At 57.4% G+C, this 11,507-nt stretch overlaps 1 protein-coding gene across 2 annotated transcripts; it reads right to left on the reverse strand.

Moving 5' to 3' along the window:
- Nucleotides 1–458: 458 nt before the first annotated feature.
- On the reverse strand, nt 459–11,057 carry Hmx1 (H6 family homeobox 1). Of its 2 annotated transcripts, none has more exons than XM_032916906.1 (2): nt 10,682–11,057; nt 459–571 (listed from the first exon to the last, which is right to left on the reverse strand). In XM_032916906.1, the coding sequence occupies exons 1-2, from the start codon at nt 11,055–11,057 to the stop codon at nt 459–461; spliced, it is 489 nt and encodes a 162-aa protein (XP_032772797.1). The 2 variants fall into 2 exon arrangements, with proteins under 2 accessions (XP_032772797.1, XP_032772796.1); XM_032916905.1 differs by lacking the exon at nt 459–571 and adding an exon at nt 7,273–8,413.
- Nucleotides 11,058–11,507: the final 450 nt, after the last annotated feature.

Genomic DNA, 11,507 nt, shown 5'->3' on the forward strand with positions numbered 1-11,507 from the left:
GAGAGAGAGAGAGAAGAAAGAGAAGAAAGAAAGAAAAGAAAGAAAGAAAGAAAGAAAGAAAGAAAGAAGAAACGGTCTTTTCTCTGGGCGACTGGATTTGGAAAGCCGCTTCCTCTCGTGTGTGTGTGTGTGTGTGTGTGTGTGTGTGTGTGTGTGTGTGTGTGTGTGTGTGTGTGTGTGTGTTTAATTTTCTATAACACCGCTTCTCTGCGCAGCTGGGGACGCGCAGGACCGATTGGCTGGCGTTCTGGAGGCCAGCGGGCCTGGGTCCTGCTCGCCCTAGCAGAAGGCCAGAAGCGTGGGTCCGGGTCCCAGCGCGGGGCCCCAGCGGTCACTGTGCTTCGGAGCTGCCAGGCTCATCTCTGGTTTGAACTGGAAGGTTCGAGGGTCTGACTCCGGAAGGCCCGGAAGCTCTAGTCTAAGGTGAGCGCCAGGTTCCCCGCGGACCACCGGGCACCTCACGCCGCCCTGCGCGCCTCGCCGGCTCCGGAGCGCGTCGCCTCCCCGCGGGCTGCAGATCCCAGAGGCGAGGTCCTCGGCGCGGCTGAGGGTGGAGGGCCGAGGGGCGGCTCTTAAGGAAAAGAAGTTGAATCATCAGAGAAACCATTAGGCTAATGTGATGTGCTGTAAGGCGCGGGATCAATGCGGCCAGGCCGCGGTGGGGGGCGCAGGCCGCTGCGCATGCGAGGCTCCTACTCATTTGGGGGAAATGGATTTTAAAAATTTCTGAAAGAAAACTCAATCCAAATCTAAAGAAGCCTTGATGTAAAGACAAGGTGGTTGTCAGGCTTCAAGAGCCACTCAGAGAGAACTCCCTGTGGTGTAGGGACAGTGACCTCGGTGGGTGAAGCCAAGACTGGGGTTCTAAAGAAACAGATGAAAGAGAGCTCAGACATTGGATGAGGGAAGAAAGAGCTACTGGGGAAGTGCCGGTGGCTCCTCCGCCGCAGATTTTGGAACCTTAGATTCCCGTGAGCCCTCAGACACTGGCTTCTACCCCTTCATGTAAGGGCGGAGAGAATTGGATGCAGAGACACCCAAACGTGTGCAGAACCCACTCTGAGCATAAGAGTTAGGTTAGGCTTAGGGGCATGATGCTCTCCCAACTAGTCCTATGTTGTTATGAGGGTCTCGGAGCCCCGCGTTAAAGGGCAGGGCCTGGGCCCTGGATCCGAACCTGGGCACAAGGCTCCACCAGATCTCATGGTATTAAGGTGGGTGACTAGAGGTCCCAGAAGAGAACGAACTTCTTCAAGACTTGAACAGTACAGCTTCCCCATTCGGTCCTCTCTGTCCCCAAAAGCCCTTCAGCTTGCTGGCCTAAAGTATTGTTCCCTTGTAGAGAAAAGAGGAGAGGTGTGGCCTGGGACCTGTCTTGGGGCCACAATGGACGTGTATATACAATGACCAGTTAAGATTGGGCCTGATGGTTGCTGCGGAGTCGGGATGCTCAGATGTAAGCTTCCTGTTCTACACATCCACCCCCAGGAGGTAAAGAGGGTCTGGAAAATGTTGAAAGTCCTTTCTCTACAACCAATTTCGGTCAGCCCCAGTGGCACGTCAGCACCATTCTGCTTGCTTGCTTTGGGGGAGCCCTGCTAGGCTCCCGGTGAGTCCCAGCTGCTATCTCCAAGCTTTTCAAAAGGAAACGGAATGAATCCCAACGTGGGGCCCTCAGAGGTACTCCCTAGTTTGGAGATCTCTCTGAGATCTTGAGAGGCGGTGGGCTCTCCCACTTCTGGTCCCCTCATTTCTCCAGTTGAAAAGAAATTCCAATTTTGCCTCTGTCTCCCTAGGTCACTGGGTGTGTGAGCTTTGGAGTCAGGCTGGGACAGATTATTTTTCGGTGCACACAACTAGGATAGCACCCCTGTTTTTTGTGGGGGCACGGTGCAACTGTGAAGCTCAGGTCGCACTCCTAAGGGAGCATCTCTACGAGTGAGAAGCGCGGTCCCCATCCCAGCCACCGAGATCCAGGGAAGACAGCGTAGTGAGCTACCCTCCGTTCCCTGTGTGCTGGGGGGTGGTCTCTGTCCAGGAGCCAGGCTCGGCTCCTCCCACCAGGTGGGCCCATCCTCCGTCCAAGGCCAAGGCGAGCGTTTCGGGCCTGGACTCCGCCAGCACCCTTGTTCATGTAGCCCCCTGTTCCTGATACCCCGGCGTCCCCACCTCCATCCCCTGCCTTCAGCACGGAACGGGACCTTTACTAAGCGATGCTGGGCACCTAGCCCCCGTAGGGACACGGAGGGTGAGGGGATGGGAGACGAGGGGTGAAGACGGAGGGGATGGTGTGCAGACCGCAGCAGACTGCAAGACGCCAGGTGAGCGGCCTAGGCGGGATCGGAGGGGCGCCGCGGGCCGGGCGGGGCTGGACCCGGCGCGAGGGCGGGGCGGGGCCGCGAGCCACAGCGTCCCTTGGGACTGCCCGGAGCGCAAAAGCCCAGCAAGGCTGGAGGAGGAGGGCGGGTGTCTCTTCCCGGGCTCCGCAATACGCACCCCCCCCCCACCCCTTGTCTCTCACTCCTACCTGATGGCGAAACAGGGCTTCAAGGAACCGGCGGAAAGGTGCTGACGCGGGGTCTGCCGCCGCGTCCACAGCCGGATGAGTCGAAGTGCGCAGAGTCCGGGATTCGTAGCGGGAGGTGCAACTAAGAAACCCGAGCTCCGGTTGTAGAGAAGGAGTCACATCCTGAACGGCAGGACCCGTACAAAGGATCGCAGCCACTGGGGAGAGTCGAGCGGAGAATAACGTCGCCCTGTCCTGGGAGAGCCTTGAGAGAACCAGCAGGCGGAGGGCGGGGAGGGAAGACCTTCGCGGGCGGGCGCAGAACCGTGGCCAGCAGGGGCCCGGGCCCTTAGAGGTGGTGCCGGCTCAATCCGGGGTTGCTCAGAGCGTGCCGGTGCTCGGTCTGCTTAGGTGTCTTAGCCCTTCTCCCTCGTGTGTGTCTCCTGTGGGGCCCCCAGCCTCCTTCCCGCACTCTGCGCCACAGATCTACGTGCGCCGGAAACAGAAGACCTAAGATCCCAGACCCCAGAGGCGGCCGCGGGGCGCTACCCCACACGGCGTCGCAAGGTCGCGACCTTTAAGCCCTTTTGCCTCCTCTCAGGCGCCCGTACCCCGGGTGAGGAGTCCGGAGCAGTCACCATGACCAGAGTGAGAGGGATGAAACCCCCGGAAAGCTGCGTGGGAAAAAAAGAAAAAGAAAGAAGAAAGACGTTTGAGCCCAAAATGGCTGTAAAGCTAAATACGTGAGCTTTAAACGGTCAGATTCTGGCTAAGCCCCGAGGAAGCACAGCTTTTTAAAAGCGGAGTTTTAAGTGAACCCAGGTGAGACTCGATTGGGTCAAAATAAAGTTGGCCCGTACAGCAGCTTCTCTGGAGGAGAGTCACCCTTCCTCGACCCCCACAAGCACAGTTCCTCGCTTTTCCACGGCCTCGTTAAACAGGTTTACTTAGGTTTATTTTCAAGCCTGCTGCAAGTGCGGACTCCTAACCGAGCTCCCGTCTTTCGCTCTCCCTTTTAATTTTGCAACATATTTTAGATAAATCAACATCACATCGTCTCACTGGTAAACTTAGAAATTTATAACTTTATACAATTTATTGTAAAATTAAAGGCACTTTAAAAATCGTAGTCCCAATAAATTCTTAGTCTGGCTTTGATGGATTGTGGAAGGACACACAATTTTGTCGTTTTGTTTTGTTTTGTTTGTTTGCTAGCTTGCTTTTCTGTTCTGGTTTTATCGAACTGGACCAGGTTCGAACCTACAAACATCTTTATGATAATAAAACATTACACGACAAAACAAACAAACCGGGCTGCTGCAGGAACGTCCCCTTCCCTCTCTTCCCCTCATAACCCACAGGAAGCCCTAGCCTGTCCCCATGTTCCCTTAGTCCTGGAGCCTGTGGGCAGCAGACTGAGTGAGCATACACGGTGAGGACAGATGTGTTCTCACTCCATTCCAGAGCCAATGGGTCAGCCACTTCTCCTTTCTCCTTCCAGGACAACCAGACACCCAGGAGGTGGAGTTCCAGAGGCTGGGACCCTATGGTCCCAAGTCCTTTCTCCATAGCGTTTTGGTGAACGCCTGCTCCGGTTGCCAAGCAAGACGGTGGAAGCCAAGGGACCTCCCTCGTTCATTGGTACTGCCCAGCCCCAGAGAACCTGCAGTAGCCTCTCTCTGGCTGGTGGAGGCCACAGAGGCCTCATCCTTGCTAGTCTCTGGCCTCTCAGTGACTTTCCTGGCCCAGAGTCGGAGCTACAGGGAAGCACGGCTTTCATTTTCTACCCTGTTGCTCTGGGAAGGTGGGGGCACAGAAGAGCCTACGGGAGAGAGAAAATAAGGCTCCAGGTTTAGTTTACCTGGCCAGTGCCCAGCGCCTTGGTCTCAACCCAGCTGGACTGTTTTCCCCTGGGCTCTGGGAAGCCTCCTCCCTGAGCAGTCAGATGCGTGATTGAGTATGAGAGTGTCGTCTGTACTGCAGCTGTTAGGGTTGGGGTACAGTTCTCAAGTTTGTAGGAAGACGGATGTCATTGTTTCAATGCCTATGTCGTTTGCTCTGATTTGGGATGAAGCACGAAGAAGTCTTCCTGGATGTCCCTACACTCTGAGCCCCACCCATCCAGTACCTAGACAAATGAGCTAGCCTAGGGCTGCTTCCATACTCCTAGTAGAAACACTCAGTTGGACCAGGAATATTCCCGACTGACTGGTAACCCCACATGCCCTGCTCCAACATGAACACTGTTGGTTTCACATAGAAAAGGAAGAGAGCTATGTGCCAAGCGGCTTGTGATGGGGGACACGGGGGGGGGTCTTGAAAGTAGGGCTTGGCGGTGGGACTCCTCTTGCAGGGTCCACTAACTCAGACTATTTGGATCTCATGAGCAGGAGCCTCTGCTATTCAACTGATGGTGGCTCAACCTCACTTAGCTGCCCGTGGGGCTGGACCGGGAACGAGTGAGAGGGAAGTTCACCTGGCAGAGACAGATCGGAAATCATTCATCTTCTGCCAGCAACGGTCAATACAACGAACGAGGTGTGCCTGCAATCGATGCCAGCATCTCGGACTAAGGCCCTCAGCCAGTCCTGGCACCCTTGAATGTTGAGGGCTTGAATGTTGCCTGTTGAATTTGAATCAGGCTTAGGGCTGCCTTCTTACACCGTACCCCAGAACCTGGTGGATACTTATGGAGCCCGGTGAGCTTGCCCGAGTCTGATAAACTGAGCCAGTTTTAAGAAGCTTCCCCCTGCATCACTGGGTCCAGTTCCTAGCTCCAGGAGATACCACGTCCATGCTGGGTGACTAAAGACCTCCACGGAGGCTAGAGGATGATTAGGGAGGTAGGAAACTCTCCTGCCCAGCGTTGCTAATTCGTGTGTGTGTGTGTGTGTGTGTGTGTGTGTGTGTGTGTGTGTGTGTTCATTCCACTTCCTCAGTTGATGGAGTAAAGTTCCATTGCAGGTGCCCATAGAATTCTGTCCCTTGTGGCTCCTTGTGGCAAGTGACTCCCCTAGGGTCTTTCATGGTGTCTTGGTAAGATATTCTGATGAGGACACATTTGCCTGATTGAAGACACCTTGTGGTCAGTGTGTGATCTCAGCCCAAAACATTGCATAAAGACTGGAATAAAATAGTGGTCTCACAATGATTTCCTAGTGCTGAGTCTAACTGTGCTTTTTTGAAAGGGCTGGGAAGTGATGGGGCTAGTGACCTGAGCCCCCCTGAGACCTTGGCAGCAGGGTCAGCATTTCCACCTGGACCACTGGGGTGTAGGGTGTGTGGATAGAGGGGTGCCATGAGAAGCACCCATTGTGTATACAGGGAAAGAGTCAGGGAGGCCATCACTGCTGCAGGAACCTGTGTTGTGCCTGGGGTCTGCGAAGTACCGAAGTTCCACCGCTGGCTGCACCCGATCCTTTCCAGGATGGGCAGGTATTTATCTGAGAACAGTACAACAGCCACAGAAGCCATGGGCTCCAAAGTCTGGAGGTGGCATAGTGGAGAGGTGAGAAGAGGAAGATGTAGGCCTGCCCATTCTGTCTGGGGACAGCCTGTAGCCTGTGTGGCTGCTGACTGGGGCCCAAGGCTTTTGAAAACTCCTTTGAAAAGAATTAAAACTTATCTTTGTAGTCTCTTCCAGACAAAGCCAGTAGAAGCTGGCTTACTCATGGCAAAGTAGTTCAGAGTGTCCCGAGGCAGGAAGAATGCCCGGGCTCCAAACTCTGATTGGCTGACACAGAGATGGGACTGCTGGTCAAGGACCAATGTCCCTTCCACATCAATCTCAAAATACACACATCCTCTGGGTGATGCTCCACGCAGCGCTACCACCTAGGTCTCCGTACTGGAAACCCTTTGTAATAGGGTGGGGTCGAGAGAACACACACACACACACACACACACACACACACACACACACACTACTAAGATGGACTGACTCCCCCAGGCCCCTGGCGCCTTCTCCTAGGCTGTCTGGCGCCACCTTGGGCGCCCCTGGCCCCGTGTGGACTGATGGCTGCACATCTCCACTTGGGGGGGGGTGGTGTCTGCTTCCAGGTGGAGTAGGGAGGGAGACAGGTTTTCCAAGGTCCTCTGTTAAGACTGGGAGTGACCTGACCCCTTCAAATTTGGAATGCCCTCCCCCAATTAGGCTCAAAAGTCCACCAAATGAAGTAGACCAAATGCCTCACCTGTAGGCAGAGGCACTCAGTTTGGGGACAATGGAGATGTGTGACCCCGGTGGTCCACACTGTTCAAGCAACTTCTCCTGAGATCACACAGAGGGTGCCAATGACCAGGGGAGGCAGGAGCAAGAACCCTGGTGCCCAGAGCTTTGATTTAGATCAAAAAATTTTTACACACATCCTGCTGTGTGCCCCAAGTGCAGGTAAGGGCAGTGGCCACACAGCCTCATGAACTCTCACGGTTAAGTTGGTGGCCAGAGAGCCCTACCTTCATCTGCCATGCCTTTGGTTTCAGTCCCCAAATCTCTACAACAGTCGTCTTTACATCTCTACGCCTGGACCCCTAAGCCTTCCATGGAAGTGTAGCGGGCCTCCCCAACACACAAGGAGAGTAAAATTTAGAACCACTGACCAGGAGGGTGGCTTCAGCCTGACCCTCCCCTACCCCACCTCTACCTACCACCTACCCCAGGGCTGCCTTCCCAAAGTCCCTGGCCAGCTTTGGGAGAGAAGTACCCACTCACTCAGGCCTGCTACAAGCAGCAGCTCCGCTCTAGCGACCACACAGCTGCGAGTCCATCCAGAAAACGTCCCTTTTTATTCCATATGCAAAGAAGTAGATTCATCACAGAAAAAAAAAGTCTTCATCAAGCCAAGAGAACCAAGGCCACCCAAGAGTGAAACCCAAGATCAGTTGTCCCAAGGCCCCCCGCGGCTCACTGTATTGTCCCTTGGAAGGGTTCCTGCGAGGTCCCTCCTGAGAAAAGGACATTCTGAGTTAGGGGCAAGATTGCCTCAGGGATAGTCGCCGTGCGGTCCCTTGGCCAGCCCATTCCAAGTGTCCGTTTGCTGCTGCGGAGCCCGCAGCTGCTCAGCACTCGGTGCCGGCCACCGCTTTCTATCGGAACGGGTCTTCAGTCCTGCAGCTAGCTGAGAGTCCCCGCTGCCGCCGTCCGGTACACTCAGTACACTCGGTACACTGGGTACACTCTGGAGCAGCTGCCACAGAGACGGTCGCCCGAGGAACTGCGCGAGGCGCATGGCGCCTTCCTCCCACCGCCTCCTCCCAGCGCCCCTACGTGGAGGGCGCCGGCTCACACTAGCCCCGGCATCTGCGCGCGAAGGAAGGGCACCGAGGCGGCGGCGGGGAAGGCGGCCAGCGGGTAGGCAAGCGCGCCCGAGAAACCGAGCAGCGGCGGCGGCGGCGCGGGTGCAGGCGGAGCCAGCGGGAAGGGCAGCGTGGGCCCCGTGGCGGCCGGGGGACTCTCGTGGTAGAGCACCGGCACGCGGACCAGGCGCTGCGCGCCGGGCGGGGACAGGCTAGCCGCCTCCAGCTCGGCCGCCAGCTGCCGCTTCCACTTGTTGCGGCGGTTCTGAAACCAGATCTTGACCTGGGTCTCCGTGAGTTGCAGCGAGGCGGCGAGGCCTGCGCGCTCCGCGCTGCTCAGGTAGCGTTTCAGATCGAAAGTGGACTCGAGCTGGAAGACCTGGCTGCGCGAGAAGACCGTGCGCGTCTTCTTCCTGCGGCCGCCGCGTGCCTCCCCTGCCGCAGCCGCTGCCACCGCCGGAGCCTCCGCCAACTCCGCCGCTTCCTCCCCGCCGGCAGCCGGGCCCTGCGTCGTCACCTCCCGCGGAACGGCTCCCGGCCCGGGGCACCGTGGCCAGGCGCTCTCTGCGCGGCCCATATCCTCGCCGGTCTCCGGAGAGTCCCGGTCGCTTGCTGCAGGGGAGAAATGGGAATAGTGGTGGGCTCTAAGGGTCAGAGTCACTGAGACTGGCCTCCTCCCACCTTCAAATCCTTCTCACCCACAATGCTACAAGCTGGAAAATATTCCCCGCGTAGGAGTTGGGGAAAATCCACCACTGCGGGGGCGAGGGGGGGTGCGGAGGAAAGTAGCAGAGGTCGAAGGTGAAACCCGGGTTGTGACAAACACGTGGCAGCATACACCCAGAGAAGGACACAGAGAAAAATGCTAACCTAAAAGACAAACTGACATCTGAGATTGCCCCTGGCTCAGCTGTACCTCAGCCCCCTATCCCCACCCCCACGATCTCACAAAAGGCTGGCAGAGGCCCAGGACAAAAGAAACGATGTCCTTCGAATTTATGTACACACAGAGACTGACATTCAACCTATCAGCCAGGAGTCAAGCCCTCCCCATCACGCACCGGGGAGCAGACACTAGGAAAAGAACTCTTAGGAGACACGAATGCACATTCCCCGAAGAAACACTGCCGGGTCACACTGGCACAACCCTGACCCAGGCACCCTCAGAGGGAGGCCCTCTGCAGCAGCAAAGTGTGCTCCAAGAGACTACCCGGAGCTACGGAAGGAAGGCTGTTCTATACACCACAGCATCCCTACCCTGCCCCAAGCATCTCCTACACATTGCCCACAGAGGACTTCTGGGCTCATGCTCCAAGTCCCAAGCTCAGGGCTGACAAGGGATTTCACCAGGTTAAAGAGGCTCCTGTGGGCTCCTGGTTCTTCTCTAGACATCCAGGCCCATGAAACCGATTTAGGCCAGCCTGTCCCTCTGCCTGACTAATGGATCAGACAGTGGTCAAGGTGGATTTTGGCCCAGGTTATGCCTCAGCACGGTGGACTTGAATGTACAGCTAAACTCTGCCAGGTTTCCTTGAAAGCATCCGAATTGTGCTCAGCCTCCATGTTCTGTGCTCAGTGCCCATGAAAAGTCACCTAGCGGGGTGGTATTTATGTAGTCAGATCAGCGGGGAGGTCCCACAAGCCCCTACAGTCATGGAGGTCCATGTGTTGTCACAAAGTGCTAATCTGACTCACCTGCTCGCCTGATTCACCTGGAACAGAGAACTCTAACCCGCATGGCACGAAATAAAGAGGAGCCACCTCTGTGGGAGGTGACCAGTGGACTACAGGTGAGGATGGCCCAAGGAGAAGGGAGAATAAAATGGCCCTGCACGAGCCTTTCATTGGATTTCAGGATACTATGGACTCTGTTTAAGTTTATGTAAAGAAGACAGACATTCCAAACCTAGGCTGGGAGACTTGTCCTACTCCATACCAGGAAGGGGGTGGGTAGATAACAGAAAAGAATGGTCCCAGGCCACATTCTACCCCAAAGCTTACATACAGATGGCTCCCGGCGCCTCGGTGGGCAATCTTTAGTTTTGTAGAAGTCTGTGTGTTTAGGGGCAGGCTGGCAAAAGGGGCTGAGGTGAGGAAGGTTAAAATATGCTTCTAGTCTCCAGGGTTGCTCTCTAAAGAGCAGGTCCTAAGAGAGGTGAGGTCTGGACCCTCTGAAAACAGGCAGTCAGCGTCAGGATGTCCAGTCCAGAGGGGTAAGTGAGGTCTGGGACTGAGGAATCCCACACCCCCATTCTCTAAACCCGCTATAGGAAACAAAGACCAAGGAGGGGGAGGGGCAAGAAATGAAGAGAGGGGTGGGATGGGCCCTTCGGAGTGGGCTCCTACCAACCTCAGCCTCTGGGCCTGAGAAGACCCAAAGGAAGGCCCAGGGCCAGCCCAGGCTCATACTGCAGCAGAGAAAGCAAAGGATATTTTGGGGGTCGCAATCGCAATCGATATAGAAGGTCTCCATCCAGCCTCCACAACTGTGGCCCCTCAGTTCAGCCCCCTTTTATTTTAGTGCTTGACCCCACTGTCTCCCCTCCTCTGCCACTCTTCCTCTTTCCACACTTCTCTTTCACCTTCCTTGTTTCTCTCAACGCACTCCCTTTCCCTCTCTCATCTTCCCGAGGCCTATTTCGCTCTCCTCTCTCCTGTCCGAATTTTCGTGTTCTCAGGCCCTAATCCGCGCCTTCGTTGCTTCCCGCATGCAGCACCATTCCTGGTCTCCCATGCTGGCGTTCCATAGGGGTCTTATACCACCCAGATCCCGGTACACAGGAAGACTAGGGACTCACAAGGCCGGTGTCACCAACAGAATGCGCAGGGAGGGAGCAGAGTCCTGCCCATTGCCCACCCCTTTCCCGCACCCTCACTCACTGTCAGGACTCAGACCACCTCCGTAGCCGCCGTGCGCCCGTGGGTACCACCGCGTCGCGCCTCCGCAGCCGAGAGCGAAGGGCGGCCCGGGCCCGGGAGGCGGCCGGGGCCCTAGGCCCAGCGCTCGGGCCCTCGCCTCTCCGCCCGGCCCGCTGCCTGCGCGCTGCTGTCGCCGCCGCTGTAGTCGTCGTCGTCGGGCCTGCTCCGGATCCTCGTCCTCAGGGTCGTCGTCGTCTTCCTCCTCTTCCTCGCGGACGCCATCGCCCTGGGCTGCGCGCCCCGCGCCCTTGGCCTCGGCTGCCAGCAGGTTCTCTATGAGGAAGGAGGAGGCGCGAGCCGGCGTGGCACGCCCGGGCTCGGTCAGCTCATCGGGCATCGCGGCCGCGGGCCCGTCGGGCAAGGCTGGGATCCTGGGGGTCCCTGATTGCCCGGGGCGCAGCCGCTCTACCCAGTCCCGCTGGGATTGTGAAGAGCGGTCGCCTAGCGCACGCGCGGCCCGGCCCTGGAGAACCGCTGCCCGGAGAGAGGGCGTCGGGCTCCACGAGGCGGGTGTCAGCTTCTGTGCTGTTCTAGGCTGGGCGGGAGCGGGTGCGCGCGGACGGCCGTTCCCGCAGCAGCCTCGCTCGCCTTTCTCGGAGCGATTCAGGTCGCCGCCCCGGCCGGCCTCACGGGGAGGGGTGGGGGGCGTGGCCGGGGGCGTGGCGGCGCGGGCTCTGTAGGCTCAGCCCCAAGGACCCGCTGCAGCCGGGAGAGAAGCCATTGCAGGAGACGCCGCCCGGCCGGATTCTGTGCGCAGGCGGCGGCGCGGCCCAGGGCAGGCGGCCGG

The sequence above is a fragment of the Rattus rattus genome, chromosome 11 (genome assembly GCF_011064425.1).
Source record: "Rattus rattus isolate New Zealand chromosome 11, Rrattus_CSIRO_v1, whole genome shotgun sequence".
In the NCBI taxonomy this organism is placed as follows: domain Eukaryota; kingdom Metazoa; phylum Chordata; class Mammalia; order Rodentia; family Muridae; genus Rattus; species Rattus rattus.

What these genes read in the sequence shown, in the direction of transcription:
- Hmx1 (XM_032916905.1), bottom strand. Translation starts at nt 11,057, where the DNA reads ATGCCCGATGAGCTGACCGAGCCCGGGCGTGCCACGCCGGCTCGCGCC. An exon ending in AGGTGGTCTGAGTCCTGACA is followed by an intron (nt 8,414 to 10,681) that starts GTGAGTGAGGGT and finishes TCTCCCCTGCAG; the next exon opens with CAAGCGACCGGGACTCTCCG.